General features: G+C 45.4%; 1 protein-coding gene across 1 annotated transcript; it reads right to left on the reverse strand.

Annotated features, from left to right (window-relative positions):
- Window positions 1–1611: 1611 nt before the first annotated feature.
- Window positions 1612–10865, reverse strand: RDH12 (retinol dehydrogenase 12). The gene is made up of 7 exons (XM_059692633.1): window positions 10663–10865; window positions 9105–9223; window positions 8446–8601; window positions 7667–7771; window positions 5948–6157; window positions 3363–3552; window positions 1612–2384 (listed from the first exon to the last, which is right to left on the reverse strand). Exons 1-7 carry the CDS (start codon window positions 10728–10730, stop codon window positions 2282–2284), a joined length of 951 nt encoding a protein of 316 aa, XP_059548616.1. The 5' UTR covers window positions 10731–10865; the 3' UTR covers window positions 1612–2281.
- Window positions 10866–20942: the final 10077 nt, after the last annotated feature.

Genomic DNA, 20942 nt, shown 5'->3' on the forward strand with positions numbered 1-20942 from the left:
AAGATAACAAGAGGGATTCTGTGGTCTTGTGCTCTGGTGCCGGTAGTTGTGCCTAAGAGAGGTCCAGAAAATAAAATTACTCTGACATTTCAAAGACATATTATCCTAGACGCATAAGAGCAATGGACAGCGCTCACTTAAGGTAAAGATTGAGCTTTGCTAGCCTGGCTGGTGTTGCTCAGTTGGTACAATACACCAAAGGTCGCAGGTTTGATTCCCGGTCAGGGCACATGCCCAGGTTGCAGGTTTGGTTCCTGGTTGGAGAGCATACAGGAGGCAACCGATCCGATCGATGTTTCTCTCTCACATCAATCTCTCTCTCTCTCTCTCTCTCTCTCTCTCTCTCTCTCAAATCAATAAGCATATCCTCAGGTGAGGATTAAAAAAAAACACACCTTTGCTAAGGAAGCTATAGACCTGCGATGTGACTGCCTGCTATAACCTGTTCAGTTAGGACTTTGAGATCAGAACACCCTGTGCTTGTCAGGGTTATTGCATAGGCCCTTTTTCATTCATATAGAGCGTTGTGATTTAGTAACAAACAAATGAACAAACAAATGTCCTTATTTAGATACACACATTAAAGTATTTATGAATGAATGTGTGATGTTTAGAATGTGCTTTCAAATATCCCACCCCACCCCCAAAAAATGTCCTGGAGGAAATATAGATGAAACAAGACTGACAGAACATTAATGCTGAAGCTGGATGACAGGCAGGTACATGGGGATTCATAATACCATTTGCTCTATTTTTTTCTATTTAAAAATTTCCTTAATAAAAAGGATTTTTTTTAAAAAAAGTCTACTTGCTATGGATGAAAAGGGCATTTTTGTCACCAGATGCCCTGTGGATGCTTTAGAACAGAAACCAATAACCTGACTTCGTGGGTCAATTGGCTCACAGATTAGGTCATCTCTCTACCTCTTCTTGGTGACTTCAGCACTTGAGGCAAGCAGCAGGTCACCCAGGGCTGCAGCACAGGAGAGCAGGGAGGCCAGAGAGAGACCTATAATTTCAGGTAGAGGGTTTATCAGAGCGTGGTTTTTCTGCATCTATGTATCAAATTCAATCAATTCCCACATTCCCTCGTGCCTTAATCTATAGTGAAATGTAGCATATGTATAATTGAAGTCACTTCCATTACTTCTTAGATAATAAATGAGAGAGCTGGAATAAAACTTGAGGAAATATCCAATTGAAACATCTTATTTTACACCATCCTAATAATGCATTATAAGATGTGACATTATAACAAGGTTATGGGTTGTGAGTAGGGTGAGATACTACTCACTAAAATAGAAGGCTGGCTTCCCATTTTGTTCCATTTCTCTCTTGCTACCCTGAGAAAATAAGTAAGGCAATGGGATGTGTAGTCTATTTCCTCTAAAAATTGAGGTAAAGCCCTGGCTAGTGTGGCTCAGTTGGTTGGGTATTGTCCGGTGCACCAGGAGGTAGCCGGTTCAATTCCCCGGGCAAAGACATATGCCTGGGTTGTGGGCCTGATCCCCAGTATGCGGTGTACAGGAGGCAGCCAATCAATGATTCTCTCTCATCATTGATGTTTATATCTCTCTCTCCCTCTTCCTTCCTGTCTTTTTTAAAAAAAAAAAATCAACAAACTATTAAAAATATGAGGTGAAGGGAATGCTTTGGAAAATGAAACCATCTACATGATTAAAAATTATATCTCAATAAAGCTAGAAATTTTTTTTTCAATTTTTAAAAAAGTGGAAAAAGAGAATGGGAAGGCCCAGCTTCATGCAGGGACTCCAGGGTGCTCAGAGGAAGGAACCAAAGTTGGCCAAGGTTAAGCCAAGATTTTCCTGAGTTGGTCCAGACTCCAGAGTTGTGACCAGAATTTAAAGAGGAGAGATTAGTCAAAAGTTTGAGTCTATAGTCCCTGGAAATACGTAACGCTGGTGCTCCTGCCACCTCAGCTGACTGGCATTTCTAGTACCGGTGAGGAAACTGACCCAGTTTCCCAGGCTCTTTTGCCATCCCTGTGCTCAGCCTGGCATCTGCCTCCTCCTCCTGCCCCGAGAGGGAGGCCGACTGCAAGTCTTGGAGAAGAATGCTCTGTAGATGTGAACATCTGTGCCACGAGCCAGCCTCACAAGAGGGTTGGGTATACAGAGGTTTCCAGAAGGGTCAGGAGAATCAGAGGACAGGATTCACAGCAGCAGCCAGCCGGGAGGACCATCCTCAGGGTTGGCCTTCTTGGTCCCCCTTCATGATGGCACGGACCAGACCTGATAAAGCCATGGCTCTTCTACCAGCTCTACTTCCATTGAATTCCTAGAAGCTCACAGCTGACGGCCCACAGACGCTCAGCAGTTTTGTTATTTCGGGCCCTTGGAGACACCCAGGCCTTCTTGCAGTCACTGGAGGGCAAAGAAAGAATGTAAACATCCAGGAGTGGAAATTGACAGTCCGGAAAAGTTTATGGCCTCTTTCTCAGAATACATTTCTAAATGTATAAAATAGGTTGCAGGAAAAGAAACCAACTGTATTGGAATGCAGTCTTTAAATATTGTAAAAAATCTATGGCATAGTAACACATAAGCTTCTTTACTAATATAATCCATAACAAGAGCTAGCACTGGGTCTACTAACCACCGGATTTCCAAGTAGTGGCGAGCAGAAGTGACATTTTGAGAAATCTGCAACTGCAATGGGGCATGAAAATACTACAGTTTCATGGGTGACACAGTCATAGGTATTACCACCAATCCTGCAGTTCATTGCCTGCATTCATGGAAAATGCGGTTCTGATAAAGAAGAAATGCCTATGCGTTAATTACTTTTCTTTACACTCTTCTCTGCTCTGTTTGTATAGAAGTAGATATATAGTGTTTCCCTCTTTTAATCCCAGGCTCCCCTTTATTCCCAAACTGAATTTGTGATAAGACTCAACACTGAAATGTCTATTTCTATATTGAAACAGATAGTGCCGATCTTGGCAGCCTGGGGAGACAGAGTCCACCCTGGGGAGTGTGGCCTTGCCCTGGTATTAAGGAATGCATGGAAAAGTCAGCCAAAGGTTCAACGAGGGAGCCTGCTAACATCCTTCCCAAGGCACAGTCAACGGGGACAGCCTTCTCTTACAGCTCTCAGAAAGCTACAAAGCTTTCTTTCCTGGAAACATGGCACACAGATATAAAATAGAGCCAGGAAAGCAACTCTTGCCAAGTTTCTAATGTAAGTTCCCTTGGAAAAGTTACAGCATTTGGTTTGCAGGCCCAAACCAAACTTGGATTCTGCTATGAGGTGCAAACTCGGCCACCTGGGGTGCAAAGCCCAGGGAACGGTGAGTGTCACCGTACACAGGTGGGGCGAGAGCCTGCACTGCCTCCACGCACCTGAAGTACTTGCCGCTCAGGGGCTCCAGACCCTCAGCCAGGGCACAGTGCAGGCTGGTTTGCGCCCCCTCCCGTGCTGACTTGAGGAACGGGGAGAAGAGCCGCCAGAGCAGGCACATCAGGAAGGAGTGGCGGACCAGCTCGGAGCGGACGATGCCCGGGTGCACCGAGTAGGTGGTGACCCCTGTGCCTAGGGCAAAGAGAGCACAGTTAAAGCAGGGACATACTCTGAGCCCCCGAAACAGCTCACCTCCTGCTGCAAAATGCTTAAGTGAGAAAAAGGGACTCGAAAAACAGAACCCCGAGATTTAGAAGGTGCCACCCCTAGCCAGGTAAAATCTGGCTAGTAATTAATTGATCTCTTCCAGAAAGATCTATAGCCTTCTCAGCCTTCTGTGCTCCAAAATGAATGCTTGGTTAAAGGTGCTTCTATGTCGATGTCATCTTTCTCTGTGATTTAAGTATCTATACTAATAAAAGGGTAATATGCTAATTAGACCAGGTCAACTGGACATCTTCTGGATGTCTGACCTCCTTTCGAACAAAGCCACAGTGGCAGGGGCCGAGGCAGAGGCAGTTAAGGGCGATCAGGCCAGCAGGGGAGCAAGCAGTTAGGGGCGATCAGTCCAGCAGGGGAGAGCAGTTAGGGGGTGATCAGGCCGGCAGAGAAGGGCAGTTAGGGGCGATCAGGCTGGCAGGGGAGCGGTTAGGGGGGATCAGGCAGGCAGACAGAGGCAGTTAGGGGTGATCAGGCAGGCAGGCAGAGGCAGTTAGGGGCGATCAGGAAGGCAGGCAGGCAAGCGGTTAGGAGCCAGCGGTCCCAGATTATGAGACGGATGTCCCAGATTGGAGAGGGTGCAGGCCAGGATGAGGGACACCCGCCCCCCCCATTCATGAATTTCGTGCACCGGGCCTCTAGTTAATAATAGAAACAACAACATGTACTAGTTGCACTACTAATACTACTACTCGTAGCAGTAGTAGTAGTATCAACTACTGACAGTGGCATCTTTGGAATTTCTATAGGAAGGGCATGCAGAGGTAGGGAACATCTGACCTGTGGGCTGTATAAGGCCCGTGAAATCATTTGGTCTGGCCCTGCCAAGGCATTAGGGGTGAGTTAATTAAATATATGACCAAATATAGCAGGCTAATTTTTAAAGTGATATTTTTGCATGGCCGGCGAATGATGTTATAAATATCCAAATGGCCCTTGGCAGAAAGAAGGTTTCCCACCCCTGACTTAAGGGAAGCAATGTGGTTGAAAGAAAGGAAGTTAGTGGCTTGAGCCGCATTTGCCGGGCAAGCACATTTTATGAGGTGTAGATTGAGGGGTGTTGATGAAGATGATGGGGGTTAACATGCCCCCCAGACACCCCTGGTGCCTCCACTATTTTTAGTACTTAGTATGTGCAAGAGACTACTACGTGCTTTACCTGCATTATCTCATTTGCTTCTCCAAGAGGCTTATGAGGTAAGTTCTATTAAGATGCCCATTTACTGTGGAAAAAGCTGAAGTCTCATCACAGTGAGGTTAAGTTAAGATTGCCCAAGGTCATACCTTAGCAGGTTGCAAGGTCAAGGTCTGAACTCTGATGTAAAGAGCATGGACTCCAGAGCTGGACTGTCTGGATTTAAATCCTGGCTCAGCTAGGAAACTTGCTTGGTCAAGCTGCATATATATCTGTGCTGGTCTCTTCTGTTCGTTTTTTCAAGTTTCATATATATATCTGTGCCTATCTTGTTTGTTTGCTTGTAGAGCAGGGGAAAACAGTACCACCTACCTCATAGGAATGTTGTATTAAATGAGTTAAGACATGTATAGTCCATGGCACACACAAAGCTCTCAATTATTATTGTCATTATTATTATTTCTTTTAATGGTTGCCCTATTCTTCTACCTTCTGTGTTCTGATATCAAATACCATTGTTCCTGAACTCTGGCTTATTCAGCGTAGCAAATAGTCCCCATGATTTCCAGATCCCAAAGCCAGCAACTCAAGTAAAACTCCAGGAAGGGAAAGGATCATAGGATTAAGAGAGGCCTCACCTCATTTTAAAGTTGAGGGGATGAAGTCAGGAGAAGATAAAGGGACATGTCCTTATACACACGTGGCTACCATGTGTTAGAGCAAGAACTCAGACCCAGGGGGTGACGTCCAGCCCTAGCTCCCTGACTCCGGGCAGTGGCACCTCTCTTGCTCAGCTAACCACGTGAATCTCAGCAAATAGCACTCAGAAGGAAGTACCCTGGATTGAAAGCTGTATAAACCTGGGCTGGCTGCTTCTTTGGACCTCGGTTTGGACCCATATAATAATAATACCGGCTCTGCCTGTTGCAAGAGGTTGTTGTGAAAAATAATATCAGATAATAGATATAAGATTTGACATAAATGTAAGGTAACTTCCTAGGTTCCTAACTGTTACTCAGTTTTAAGTTTCCCAAGGGCATCCTCCTCAGGGCATAGAGCTACCTACCACTGTAGTGTCCATGTCTGAGGTGTTCAGAAATTTCTGTGAACCTCTAATCCGGACTGAAAACCCCGCTCTCACTACCTGAACCCTGGCCCTTTCTCCCGACTTACCTTGGAGCTTTTTGGCCAGCTCACGAGTAAAAAGCACATTGGCCAGCTTGCTGTGACAATAAGCAAAACCGCGGCTGTAGCGCTTCTCACCCTGGAGGTCGTGGAAGCGAATCTTGCCAGCAATGTGGACCACTGATGACAGGTTCACCACCCGGGCAGGAGCAGACTCCTTCAGCCGCTCCAGGAGCAAGTGGGTGAGAAGGAAGTGGCCTGCAAGGAGAGCCAGCAGGGAAGATTGAAGAGTGGAGTGGCTGCCCTGGCTGGTTTGGCTCAGTGGGTAGAGTGTCGGCCTGCGGACTGAAGGGTTCCATTCGATTCCGGTCAAGGGCACATGCCCAGGTTGCAGGCTCGATCCCCAGTAAGGGGCACACAGGAGGAAGCCAATCAATGATTTTCTCTCGTCATTGATGTTTCTAGCTCTCTCTCCCTCTCCCTTCCTCTCTGAAATCAATTAAAAAATATATATATTTTTTAATTTTTTTTGTTTTTAAAGAGTGGAGTGGCTGCCAAGGCTCAGGATGTGGGAGCTGAGGACAGGACTTCAGCATTAGCTCCCTATCTTCTGGGTGCGAACAAATTTTTATGTAACTCAGTGCTAATGGTCAGGCAGTCTGAGTTAGTGAATTCTTTAAGGCAAGGGCCAGAGCTAGACTATAGGTGAGGCAATATAGACTTAATCTGTACTTGTTTGAACCTCTGCCCCTGCCCCAGTTAGGAGAAAGGCTACCTGCTGGCTTCTGACCCCACTATGGCCATGCTCACACAACTGTGGGTCCAGGTACACCCGTGTACAGAGGGAAGAGTGGAAGAGTTAGGGAAAATTACATTTGTCTAGGATCAGAGAACATATTCCATGATCTCCTCTCTAGAGCCATCACCTTGAACTCTGAACCCCAGCCTCTCTCATACCTCAAGTCTTCAGGGTTTGCCTCCTCCATCGACCAACCCTTGGCTTTCTGAACCCTCAGTTATAGATGTGACTCCCTCCAGCCAAACACAGGCTCCTGCAGCCCCCATGCCTGGCTCTGCTTGGCAAGCCTCGTGCTACCACAGCCTCATCCAAGAATGGCATTTTTCTTCCTGGTATCTTCAAAGTTATGGGGTTTCTTTTTTTCTTTTTCTTTTTAATTTATTATTGAATTTACTAGAGGCCCGATGCACGAAATTCGTGCAAGGGCCTTGGCCCCAGCCCCCAGCCTGCCGCCGCTGCGGCCACAGGGCCTCTGCGGGCTGCAGGGTCTCTGCTGTGGGTTCCCACCCCCCACCCCTCACCCCCTGCCCACTGCGGCTTTGTCCGGAAGAAAGGAAGGACGTCTGGTCTAATTAGCATATTACACTTTTATTATTATAGATTGGGGTGACATTGGTTAATAAAATTATATAGGTTTCATGTATACAATTCTATAATACATCATCTGTTATTGTATTGTGCGTTCAACACAAGTCAAGTTTCCTTCCATCATCATTTATCCCCTCATACCCTTTCCTACCTCCCCCCACCCTCCTTTCCCTCTGATAATTGGGGTTTTTTTAATGGTATGTGTAGGAGGACCTCACTTTTTTGGACTAGTCAGGAGAGGGATAGTGGACAAAAATCCAGTATGTCCAGTCTATTGGAACCCTGGCCTCCAGTAGGACCAGCACTAGTGTACGGTCATCTATACCTACAGAGAACAAGATGGGGTCAGCCTTGCTTTTCAGTCACTCAGAAATACTTACCCAGGTGGTTGACTCCCAGGTGGGTTTCAAAGCCATCAGCTGTCTTGGAATATGGACACATCATCACTCCTGCATTGTTGATCAGAATATGGAGCTGCTTTTCCTCTGTAACACAATCAAGGAGACCCTGTAGTTAGCAAGAAGTCTGCTAGCTGCCCAGCACAGTCCTGAGTATGTACTTCTTGCCTTTGGACCTATTTTAGTGATATTCAGTAACCACTGTTATTTGGGTTTCTAACTTTAGTAATTGATATCTCCCTGGACACCATTCATTCATTCATTCATTCAGCAAATATGTACTGAGTACTGACTCTGGGCCAGGCCCACTCTGCTGGGCATACAGTGGTAAAACAGGACAGGCATGGTCCCTAAACCTCATGGATTTCATAGTCATTAGTAAAAACTGGATATTTTCCAAGATACACAAGAATTTTGGCAGCAACACAACCTCATTTGGTGCCTGTGGCCACAGAAGGCTGCTTCTCAGAATGAAAGAAGAGAGTGGCATCAGGGCCACACCTTGATGCCAAGGTACAAGCCCAGACAGGGAGCTGATACCTCCAACATTCCCATTGCAAAGGCAAAAGGATGATAAGGATCCTGCCCAGCTGGTCCACCTGCCATCCCCTTGCCCATTCCCTGCCCTGCTGGTTCATGTGGCAGAACCCGTCCAGTGGAATCCATGATGGTTCTGATGTAAGGGTCAGAGACAGGTCTGGGTGGGGCAACCCCTCCCACACCCGGCTTCTTGCTTTTCTGGCTACCCACCAGGGCCTTACCTGCCAGAAAGCCCTCAGCAAAGGCTCTGATGGATTTGGTATCCGATAGGTCCAGTTTCCGCACCAGCACCTGGGAGTTCTTTGTATCAGCTCGGATTTCACTGGCAGCAGACTCCCCCTTGAGTACATCTCGGCAGGCAATGTATACTCTGGCTCCTGGGGCAAAAAAAGAGGGCAATGTGCTCAGACCGTAGGCTGAGAGAGTAGAGTAAGTGAGCTTGGGGCTGGCACACAGAGCGTTCTCCAGCCACCCCTAAAGCAGTGAGTGTTGTAGTGCCACTCTTCAGGAGTCTCACTGCAGCCCTGCTCGTTCTCCTTGCTACTAGCTTAACTTCGGCTGGGAACCCAGGTTTTTACACTCTGATATTTAATGTTGCTTAGAATCTCCTTTTAGAATAAGGGACTTGACCAACACTGTACACGGACATCATTGTTTGTCTTACTTTCGATAAGACAAACAGTCACGGAGCAGGGAGGAAGGGAAGTTTGTTTAAGGCCACAGATTGAGTTGGCGTCACAGCTGGGCCTGAATCCCATGTTCCTTGAAGTCCTGACCAGAGCCTCCAAGCCCAGAGAGAAAAGACAAGGAAATGTGGGCAGAGCCCGGGTGAGAAAGGCAGGAGGTGCTGCCCTGTGGACATGGAAGTGGAGGGACTTGCCTCTGCGAGCGAGCTCTCTGGCCGTCTCCTTGCCGATGCCAGTGTTGGCGCCAGTGATCACCACTATCTTCCCAGGAAGCTGCACGTCTGTGCTACAAACCCCACCAGCGAAGAACTTCCTATAGGCGAGGGAAGCAAAAGCACTCATGCGCCATCCTTCCCAACCCCAGACTGAGATACATAACACCCGTCCAGCCTCAAAGAAGAATTTCTTACAGTTGTCATCGGGAGACCTAAACAAGCTAATCTCCAGGGGACGTGTTCCCAGTGAGGGAGGGGGTCCCCTGATCGTCAGCTCAGGTCGGAAGGTCATGTGTCCAGAAGCTACAAATGGCCATCTAGGCAAACAGTGGAAGTGCTCTTGAGCTGGAGCCCAGGGAGACCTTCCTTATTAGATAAAGATAACAAAGCTCTTATCTCTAGAGGTTCCTGGAGGTCAGCTGCCGCCTCTAACCTGCATTAAAACATGCAAAGAGCATTAAAGGATTCGCTGGTCCTGAGCCCTCCGTCTTCAAAAAGCACCAACAGTGAATAGCTGAGGAATGGCACGTCAGAGGGTCCCACATACAAATGTGGCTCTTGGGCTCCCTCTCCAGTTTTAGAGAGCCAGCATCTTCACATGTTTTTGGTGTGGGTTATTTTTGCCATCTTCAGAGATTCCATTCTAGCTATCAGCACACTGAGAAACCCTCTCTTTTCAGACCTCTGTGCAGAGAGCATCTTTTTACATAAAGTTAACTTGACAAGTTCCAAAAAGAGGATGAGAGGTGGGGACAGATGATTTTCTGAGCACCATTTAACTGTCCGGCACTTTCCGGAGGGAATTTATTTTAATCCTCTCAACCAACCGCTCTCTTATTAACCCCATATTACAGTGGGGGCGGGAAATGAGGCTCAAAGAAGTTCAAGTCACTTGTTAATAGTGGCAAAAGTATAATGTGAACCCAGGTTTCTATGCCAGGACCCAGAGCAACACTCTGTCCCTCATATGTCCATTGTAACCTTCTTTACCATCAGCAATTTGAAAATTCTCTACTCAGACACACGTTTCTTTGACACTTCCAGAAATCCCACAGCAAAAGAGCCATCCCAAAACATCTTTAGTTGAGGAAAGAGAGTTTGTTTCCTTTCCCAAATGCCTGGTACTTAATGAGTCCCTCAGCAATGACCACCCATAGTAAGCCAGCAGGGCCACCTTAACTTGAAACAGTGAAGAAAGGAAGACCTTCCAAGGAACCCAGGGGAACAGAGTGAAAGAGAAGGACTTTCCCCTGAATTGTCTGTCAAGCAACTTAACACTCATCCACTCAGCCTTCCACTAGCATCAGCATTCACATCAGCCCCTCTACTCCCAGCCCAGGTGCTTCCTCCTTACTTTCCTTCATGGCTTCCATAATTACCTCTTTCCTTTCTGTTTCTTCTGCCCTGACTCTCCCTTAACCTCTATCCCTTCCTCTTCTTTCAGCAGCCGAGAGAGAATTCATCTACTTACGAGTTCCATGGCTCCCAATTTAGGGATTTATAAAATACTGTATGAGTCACTGAAATTAAGACAAACCTGATGGATGGAGCTATCACACACAGGAAGGAAAGGAAGGAGGTGAGCAGTCCCAAGATAACCATCATCTTTTCAACTTCTTTAGTTTCTGCTCCTTAGTAAAAACACCTTCGACTCTAACTCGGGTTCGGGCTCCTGGTCTGCCTCCAACTCTTGTCTGCTTCTGGCTGCTTCTCCCTCTTCTAGCTCCTCTCAGAGCTCTCAGCAACAGCCTGGCTCTAAGCCTAGCCCAGAATCCTATTTAAATCCGAGAGCTGTCAGAGCACAGCCTGCTGGGAGATGTAGTCCTGAGAGAGGAGGACGGAGGAAGGAGTGGAACCTCACATGAACCAGCAAAGAGAATGAGGGGAAATGCAGCAACTGCCCCCTAACTTTCCTACCCTCCATTATTTCTCTTATCTAGGGAATGTTTTCTCTCCAACCACCCCCACCTCCACTCCTGAAAGACAGAATATTTTTAGCTTAAGCAACAGACCCCATGATACTTGAAATAGAAATGTGATTAAAATAGGAAGACAAGGAAGAAACCCCCAGGAGAATGGTGAGAGAAGTCAGGACAGTGGTATCTCTTGGTGGGGACGGGGTAGAGATTGGGAAGATATATGTTGGGAACTCCAGGAGTGTTCTGTTCGTTGAGTTGGGTGCTGGTTTCCCAGGTGTGCTCACTTTGTGAACATTCATTGAGTCACACGCTTGATTTGTGCACTTTTCTGTGCTTTATGTGACACTTCAGTGAACACATCCATGTACATGCCAAGGAAAGGTATAGTGTTTCAGTGCATGGACTTCCTGGTTCAAATCGCAACTGATCTTCTTACAAGTTCCATGGTCCCAGGCAAGTTACTAAACTGTGTTAACTCAGTTTCCTCACTTGTACAAAGGGCTTAATATACCTACCTGGTTTCAGTATTAAAAAGATAATTAAATAGGTAGATAATTTGAGTCAGAGACTAGCACATAGTAAACACAGTATAAGAGTTGGCTGTTAAAATTAGCTGTCTCACTCGCATTACCCAAGGTTTTGGTGTAGAAAAGGGGGAGGTAATGAATGAGGGTGACATTTCAATATTGCATGCTATTGAAGAAGAGAGGAAACACAAGGGGAAAAAAGTTAGCAGAAACTCTCCGAGCCCTCTGGAGGTGGATGAGCAGGGCTCACAGCACTTGCTCACTCAGCATTTCTCTCCTGCACAGGACAACAGGACAGGACAAAGGAATCAGGACAAGACCCTACTAGTCATGTCCCAGTTCTGCTCTTTCCTGTGAAGTTACTAGAGGCTCCAGGAAGACACATGCGATGAAAGAAGGCTCCTGTGGCATGCAGGTACCCACACCCTCACTCATCAATTCATCCATCCATTTAAAATATACTTACTGCATATTTCTTGGTGCCAGGCATCGTGCCAAGTACTCCAAGTACTCTTGCCTCTTGGGAATCCCAAGGACCTGATAAATAGAACAAGGAGTAATCAGATCATCTACAGGTGGAATCTCTCTTGATTCCCAGGGGCCTCTCCCATCTCTTCCCACTTCTCCCACTCTGGCTCCAGCTCCCTGCAGAAATCTAGTGTCAACTCCAGTGACCTCAACGTTCCAGGAGCTCCCGTGATTGTGTTGCTGGAGCCTCCTAGAAGTCGATGTCCACTGGGCCAACGTGGCCCTGCTGATTGGACAGAGTCCTTTTCTCCCAACACATTGGGCCTGCCACACCTCGTAGATTATGGGTAAAAACAAGATCTGTTGGTGCTTTCTGCTTAGAGTTCTCCCTTTCCCATGTAGTCAGGGCTATAGTCAACCAATGGGACAGACACAATGCTATGCCATGCAAGGGACATACATCTAATAGCTCAAATAAGGGTACCTTTGTAAAAATGTCTTCTGGGCTCTGAATTTCTTCTGAATCAAATCCAAGATCCCCTGAATTTGTAGAGATGATGCTCAATTTATCTTGAGTTTGTCTGCAAAGCAAAGAACCCTAAGAGACAGCATGGAGTGCTCTAGAGCAACATAGAGAAGAAATAGAAGGCATATGAGACATCTAGAATTATGGACATATACAAATAGTTTTATTAAAGACATGTTAAATATTATTACCCAAAGATTACCATTAGGTGATTGATTAGTTTTACCAAATGTTAAACTATATTACAAAGCTATAATAATTTATGTGGTACATGCAGGTGAATAGTCAGACAAATCACTAGAACAGAAGGTAAAACCAAGAAATAGACCCAAATAGATATGGAAATTTAGATATAATTTTAAAAACATGAATTATTTAATCAACTATTATAATACCTTGCTATCCATTTAGGAAAAGATGAACTTGATCCTTACCTTACTATTTACACAAAAATTTTAAATATATCAACAATATAAACATGGAAAATGAAACCATTTAAATATTAAGAAGACCCATGGGGTAAAATTTTAAATAATTTTTAAAAATATTTTTATTGATTTCAGAGAGGAAGGGAGAGGGAGAAAGAGATAGAAACATCAATGACAAGGGAGAATCATTGTTGGGCTGCCTCCTGCATGCCCTACACTATGGGCTCAAATGGGGGTCGAGCCCACAACCCGGGCATGTGCCCTGACTGGGAATCAAACAGTGACCTCCAGATTCAAAGGCCGATGCTCAACCACTGAGCCATGCCAGCTGGGCCAATTTTTAAATAATTTTTGAGTAGTAAGATCTTTCTAATAAGATAGGAAACCCAGAAAATGAGAGAAGGAAATAAAAATTTCATGACAAAAACCACCATACACAAGGCAAAACAAAAGAGAAACTGGGGAAATGGGTGGGGAATATTCACAACCTGTATTGTTGACAAGAGTTTAATTTATTTAGTATATAAAGAACTCTTACAAATCACTAAGGAAAAGAATAAGCAGCCCAATGGAAATAACAGTTTACAGAAAAGGAAATATAAGTGGCTCTTCAACCTAACTCAGATTAAAAGAGATGCAAATTAAAATTATACTGGGAGTCACTTATCAGATTGACAAAGGTCAAAAAGTCCATCACATAACCCTGCTGGAGTGGCTCATTTGGTTGAGCATCATGCTGTGCACCAAAAGGTTCCTGATTCGATTCCCAGTCAGGACATGTGGGGAGAGCAGCATATAGATGTTTCTCTCTCCTCTGTCTCTCTCCCCTTCCTCTCTCTAAGCATGCCCTCGATGAGGATTAAAAAAAAAAAAAAGACTTTCACACAGTCCATTCACAAGAGTGTGAAGAAATAATGATGCACTGCTAGTATGAGAGTTGATTGTTACAGCCTCCAGAGAGAAGTATGGTAACATCTAATAAGGCTATGCACGTACTCATTGACCTGAACTTTCCACTTCCACATATGTCATTGCACCATTGTGTGTAATAGCAAAAGTTTGGAAACCTTCTAAATGCCTGTCAATAGTACAGCCACACAATGACTACTATATAGTTATGAAATACTATTTTTAACATATTGATATGGAAGAATCTTTGATACATATTTGGTGAAAAAACAAGGAGCAGAACAGGGTTTATAATATGCTTTAAACCATTAGTTTAAAAATGGAGGGAATAGCTCTGGCCAGTGTGGCTCAGTTGGTTGGATCATCATCCCATACACCGAAAGGTCTTGGGTTCGATTCTTGGTCAGGGCACATACGTAGGTTGTGAGTTTGGTCCCGGTTGGGGTGCGTACGGGAGGCAACCAATTAATATTCCTCTCTCACCTCTCTCTCTCTCTCATCACTAAACATATCCTCGGGTTAGGATAAAAAAAATGGAGGGGATAGATGGACATCCTAGCTAATAAAAGAGAAACATGGTAATTAGCCATAACTTCGCTACCCTTCCCATTGGCTAATCAGGGCGATATGCAAATTAACTGCCAACCAAGATGGCGGCCGGCAGCCAGGCAACTGATGCGAACAGGAGGCTTGCTTGCTCCAGTGACGGGGGAAGCCAAGGTTCCCCACCTGCCGCTGCTGGGCTCTGAGCTGCTCTCTAAGAAACATTGTTACAAATATAGAAGCTAAACAAAACCCCAGAAACCTGCTTTCAGTCAGCCGGGATCTCAGAGCTGGAGTTGCAACAAAGTTTCAAATACCGAAGGTAAACAAAGCCAGAAACCTGCTTTCAGCAGCTGAGGTCTCACAGCTAAAGCCGGCTCTCAGCTCCAGTGACAGCCATAGAAGGTAAATAAATCCAAGAATAAAAAAAAAAAAAAAAGGAAAAAAGGAGAGGCTGGGAGCTTCAGTCACCTGCCAGCCTGAAAACAGCCCTCAGCCCCTCACCCAGGCTGTCCAGGCATCCCAGTGGGGACCCCCACCCTGAACGGGGTGTGACCAGCTGCAAACAGCCATCATCCCCTCACCCAGGCTGGCCAGGCACCCAAGCAGGACCCCCCACCCTGATCCAAGACACCCTTCAGGGCAAACCAGCCGGCCCCCACCCGTGCACCAGGCCTCTATCCTATATAGTAAAAGGGTAATATGCCTCCCAGCACTGGGATCAGCGGAGCAGCGAGGCCTCCTGGCCCCTGGAGCAGCGTGACACGGGGCAGCGCCCAAACCCCCTGATCGGCACTGCTCTATGTGTGACAGCGTATGGAGCCCCAACCTCCCTGATGGGCCCTGCTCTGTGCATGACAAGGGGCAGCGCCCCAACCCCCTGATCGGCCGGCTCTGTATGTGACAGGGGTGGCACCACAACCCCCTGATCTGCCCTGCTCTGTGCGTAACAAGGGGTGGCGCCGCAACCTCCCCATCGACCCTGCCTTGAGTGTGACAGGGGGTGGCGCCCCAACCCCCCAATCGACCCTACCCTGAGCGTGACTGAGGGTGGCATCGCAACCTCCTGATCCACCCTGCTTTGTGTATGACAGGGGGCGGCGCCCCAACTTCCCAATCAGCCCTGCTCTGAGCCTGACCAGGAGCTGCGGGGCAGGCACCTAGGAATTGGGCCTGCCTTCTGCCACCCAGGAGCGGGCCTAAGCCAGCAGGTCATTATCTCCCGAGGGGTCCCAGACTGTAAAAGGGCACAAGTGGGGCTGAGGGACACCACCACCCCACACCCCCCGCCAGTGCACAAATTTTTGTGTACCGGGCCTCTAGTATTTGTATAACAAGATGACAAGAAACAAGATAAAAGAAAGGGATAACAATGGCTGCCTCTAGGAGAACAGGGGAACAGGGTTAGATGGCTTTTCACTGAAAGTACCCTTTCACACCTTGTGAATTCATAACCTATGGCTTATTAAATATTAAAATTTATAACAAAAATAACCAGGCAACTCTGAAACAACCTGTTCATTTTGGTAAATTAATCATGGTGATTAATTAATCACCAAACAAAGCTATTTCTCAAACTGGTGTTGAGACATAAGCAAAGCCATCATCATGACCTACTTTATCACTGTAATTGAGACCAAAAGGATCACGGGCCAACCCAATACCTGCTTTTTTAGGGACATTCAATCCAAAATAGAATAGAAATATGTAGTAGAGTGTAGGGAGCGGCTATAGGGTCAAGCCTCAGAAAGATCTGTGGCAGAGCCACATACAAATCCCCGCTGGGAGGGCAGAGCCCTCCTAGCACAATTAAGCTTGACCTTATAGTTCTCCCTTGTTCCTAGATAGCTAATGGACTGTGGGAAGTACAGCAAGTGCTGCCAAAACAAAGCTTGAGTAACGACCACTCCCCTTATTTTGCTTTTCGTGATCTGACTATAAAATAAAGCTTCGGCTTACAGGCTGTGTCACTCATCCAGGCACAGTGATCCTACCTAACCCCAACTGTATTCTCTCCTCTGTCTTCTTTAATCCTTCACCGCTCCTCCGCATGTTCACCCCTGGCCGTGCTGGACCCGGGGGTTCAGTAGAGAGGATGATGAAAACACCAGAGGAACCAGTGCAGGAATGGACCTGAAATTCACCGAGGAAGAACTCACTTAGGGCTTGCAAAGAATTGAGAAGCGCTCTCCCTGCTACATGAATCACAGGTCAGGAGGTACCGCCATCCTCGGAGGGGAGGGCATGTTGTGAAGCTGGAAAGCTGCTCCATGACTTGACCTTTGGTTTGAATTCAAATGGGGTCATAAGGCACTGGCCGCCTGGTCATCCCTGTCCTCCTTACTCTCAAAAGTAACCTCTTACAAATTCGAGCAGGAGGAAGAGCTATAAGCCTCTCCTTTTCTCCCTCCCCTTCCCTCGTTTTAAAATAACGGATTTCTGTGAATCCCTGGGGCTTGCATTGTATGTATAGTAGACTTTCCGAAAAGGCTTGGAATGTGAAGAGTTTAGCAACATAAATAACAATACTAAACTTTAAACAGCCCCGTTGTTAAAGTCCTTTAGTGACCTAGTCACTGAACGTTTTTCACCTGTCACTTTTATCTATGAGCTCTAGTTCCTGACATATTTCTTCTCTCTCTCTCTCTCTCTCTCTCTCTCTCTCTCTCTCTCTCTCTCTCCCTCCCTCCCTCTCTCTTTCTCTCTCCCTCCCCCCTCTCTTGTTTTAGCTTTGATGAGGTCTAATTAACAAATAAAATTGTAAGATATTTAAAGCTTACAACATGACGATTTATTAACTCTTTTTTAAAAAATCTTTATTGTTGAAAGTATGACATATGTCCCCTTCCCCCCCCATTGATCCCTTTTAGCACCCCCCGCACCTCACCCCCACCCCAGCATTCAAACCATTGTCTGTGTCCAAGGGTTATGCATATATGAGTACAAGTTCTTTGGTTGATCTCTTCCCATCCACGCACCCATCCCCACCTTCCCTCTGAGATTCAACAGTCTGTTCCATGTTAACTCTTTTCTTAAGTCTTCTATCCTTTTTGATTGTTCAGGTGACCACCACCACCCCCGCCCTGCCAAATTCCTTTATTTTCTCATATGAGGCAATTTAACTATGTCTAAATTTAGATATGTCTAATTATTCAACTGTCTCCCCTTACCCTTCCTCCCTGAAGGTGCTATAAGCATATTTTCCCAAACCAAGATGTTTTCACCTCAAAAAGGAACTGTTTTCCAGCTTTTAAATGGCTTTTCACTCAACTTCTTACGTAGCATAAATAGTAACAAAATTTGTACCACTTTGTAACCACGATGCATAGCAAGAAGCAGGAGAGCAGGAGATTTAAGCCTACAGATGTGGGGACAGACTTCCTGGGTTCAAAATCTTGACTTGACTTTACTCAGCAATGAAATTATAAATAACCCAATTAAAAATGGGCAAAGGATCAGAATAGACATATATCCAGGGAAATGCTTCCAATAATAAATTGGCTTATAAGTACACAAAAAAAGACTCTCAAGCATCATTAGTCATCAAGGAAATGTAAATCACACCCACCAGGATGACTAAAATCAATAGGCAGACAGAAACAAGTGTTGACGAGGAGGTGGAGAAATTGAAACCCTATACAGTGCTGGTAGGAATGTAAAAGAGTATAGCATCTTTGGAAAACAGTCTGATAGGTCCTCAAACAATTAAACACAGTGTTAACATAAGACCTAACAATTCCATTCCTAGATATAGCTTCAAAATAACTGAAAACATATGTCTACACAGAGACTTGTACACGCATGTTTATAGTGGCGTCATTACCTTTACAGATGTGCCAGCAAATCCCTAGACCCTCAGGCCCTTGACCTCCTCAACTCCAGGAACTTTCTCCTCTACCTCATCCCTGCCCCTCAGTCTGACAGTACCTGGAACCATCCACCTCTGAAGTCCTACATTCAGACCTGCTACTGCCCTGCTCACCTAGCTCTCGTGTGGCATGAATCCCAGCATAGCAGTTCTTTAACCCCAGGAGGACCTACAGACAACTATAAGTCCCTACTGTCATCAATTACTTGAATTATCCAACTGAGATTTCATCATTTCAGTCATTCTCTTACCAATATCCTCAGCCTCCTGGCCCTTTTGCCTTTCTGCCCCAGAGGCTGGTAAACCCTGCCTGTCTTTTCTGTGCAGCTGGCTGAAGAGAACTGCTAAAGAAAAATTACATCCCTTGCATGTTGATGCCATTATAAACACAGGGTGGGGCAAAAGTAGGTTTACAGCTGTTAGTATGTGAAACACAGAGTTTATTCTTGTATTGTTATTTATTAATTACTGTATTATTTTCCATATGAACAACTGTGTAGCTACTTTTGTCCCACCCTGTACATAGCCACCAACATCACCCAGGGCCTCCAATAAAACTGTCAATCTGTTTTTATTTCCTTAATCTCCACAATAATTATTTCAAACATTTGCTACCCTTCTTAAACTTCTTGCCTACCCCCCTCAATTTCAGCAAGTTTTCTGGTGCACATATGCACACATGGGCACACACACACACACACACACACACACACACACACCATCAGAATGACAATTCTTTATTATCCTGGTAACAAGTTTGTAAGTCTTTGGTCTTTGGAATTTGTGCTCATCGTATCTTCCTTTCTTCCTAAGATTAATTTCTCTCTAGCCCATCCTCTTCTCAGGGCTTGACTCAATTAATTATCTCCTAATTCCCCTTTATCTTAAATGTTTTCCTCTTTAAAAATGCTCCTACCATCCCACCTAGACCGCCTGATACTAACTTCTCTCTTTCCGGCTTGAAAGAGTTGGCTACACTTTCTTTTTACTCACTCCTCAGCCTATTCCAATCAGGCTTCCACCCACCATTTATCTGAAGCTGTTCTCCACAATGTCACTCATGTGACTTATATGATGCTAATTCTAGAGGACAAGTTTCAGTTCTTATGTTTCTTAACTTCTCAGTAGTATGGTACTTGATCAGTTCCTACTTCTCTGATTTTAACAGCTTTATTGAGGTATAACTGACAGGTAATATTGTGCACATGTTAAAAGTACACAATTTGATGGGTCTTGTCATTTGCATACAGTCTTGAAACTATCACCACAGTCAAGACAATGAACATATCCATCACCCCAAAAAGTTTCTTCATTTCCTTTGGTAAAACCCTCCCATCCCTCTTCACTTCCTTCAATCCCTGGGAAACCAGTGGTGTGCTTTTTATCACCAAATTCTAAAATCTGCAGTGTGAATTTTCTAGAATTCTATATAAACTAGATGCCTGGGGTCCGAATTTGTACACCAGTGGGGTCCCTTGGCCTGGCCTGAGGGATCGGGCCAAAACTGGCTCTCCAATATCCCCTGAGGGGTCCTGGATTGCAAGACGGCACAGGCCAGGCCAAGGGACCCCACTAGTGCACTCGGGGCCGGGGAGGGACATAGGAGGTTGGCCTGCTGGGGAGGGACTATCCAGCCTGTCTCACTCAGTCCTCATCGGCCTGACCCCAGTGCATCTAGAAGGGTTCAGGAATCTGGAGAAGGGGCTGCTGTAAATTATTAAAGAGTCTAGAGATGAAACATAATTCTGGAAGGCATTTTGGGGAGCCAGAGAAGACTTAGCTAAAGGAACCAAGTTCTCTTGTCTCTCTGGACCCCTTGCTTTTTATTAACACAAATTGTCCTAAGGCAAAGTAGATATACAGATCAAAGGCAAGGTTTAGTACAGTGGGGCCTTGACTTACGAGTGTCCCTACTAATGAGTTTTTTGAGGTACCAGCTGTCTCTCTGCTGATTTTTTGCATTGAGTTGATAGAATAATTTGAGTTAACGAGCTCCTTAACGCGCAGTAAATCAAGGCCCCACTGTATACAGAATCCATTGTCTGATTGGGGAAACTGCCTACAGCTGTGCAGGTGTCTGGTAGCAAGCAATCATCTATGCAAATCTTTAGGGATGGGGAAATGCCCTTAGCCATTTCCAGCAGGCAATCCATCAACCTTTTGATGAAACTTCTTACATTTATGACAAACTGGAATTAGCTTCTGGCACCCCAGCAGCAAGCTAACCTACTGGTGGGAGCATCTGCCCCCTGGTGGTCAGTGCACGTCATAGTGAGCGGTTGAGCGGCCTTAGCATATCATTAGCATATTATGCTTTGATTGATTGAATGGATGACCAGGTGACCAGACATTTAGCATATTAGGCTTTTATTATATAGGATGGAATCATAAGTATGTACTTCTTTTTTGGGGGGGCCGAGGGGGGCAGTCCTGGCTTCTTTCATTCAACATAACTACTTGGAGACTCATTCAAGCTGTTAAGCGCATCAAAACTCTATTCCTTCTTATTGATGAGTAGTATTTCATTATGTGGATATATCACAATTTGTTTATCCATTCACCTATTGATGAACATTTACTTGTTTCTTGTTTTTGATTATAACAAATAAAGCTTCTATGATCATTCATA

Source organism: Myotis daubentonii, chromosome 1 (genome assembly GCF_963259705.1).
Source record: "Myotis daubentonii chromosome 1, mMyoDau2.1, whole genome shotgun sequence".
Taxonomy (NCBI): domain Eukaryota; kingdom Metazoa; phylum Chordata; class Mammalia; order Chiroptera; family Vespertilionidae; genus Myotis; species Myotis daubentonii.

What these genes read in the sequence shown, in the direction of transcription:
- RDH12 (XM_059692633.1), bottom strand. Translation starts at nt 10,730, where the DNA reads ATGATGGTTATCTTGGGACTGCTCACCTCCTTCCTTTCCTTCCTGTGT. An exon ending in GTGATAGCTCCATCCATCAG is followed by an intron (nt 9,224 to 10,662) that starts GTTTGTCTTAAT and finishes CCTCGCCTATAG; the next exon opens with GAAGTTCTTCGCTGGTGGGG. An exon ending in TGCTGAGGGCTTTCTGGCAG is followed by an intron (nt 7,772 to 8,445) that starts GTAAGGCCCTGG and finishes ATTGTGTTACAG; the next exon opens with AGGAAAAGCAGCTCCATATT.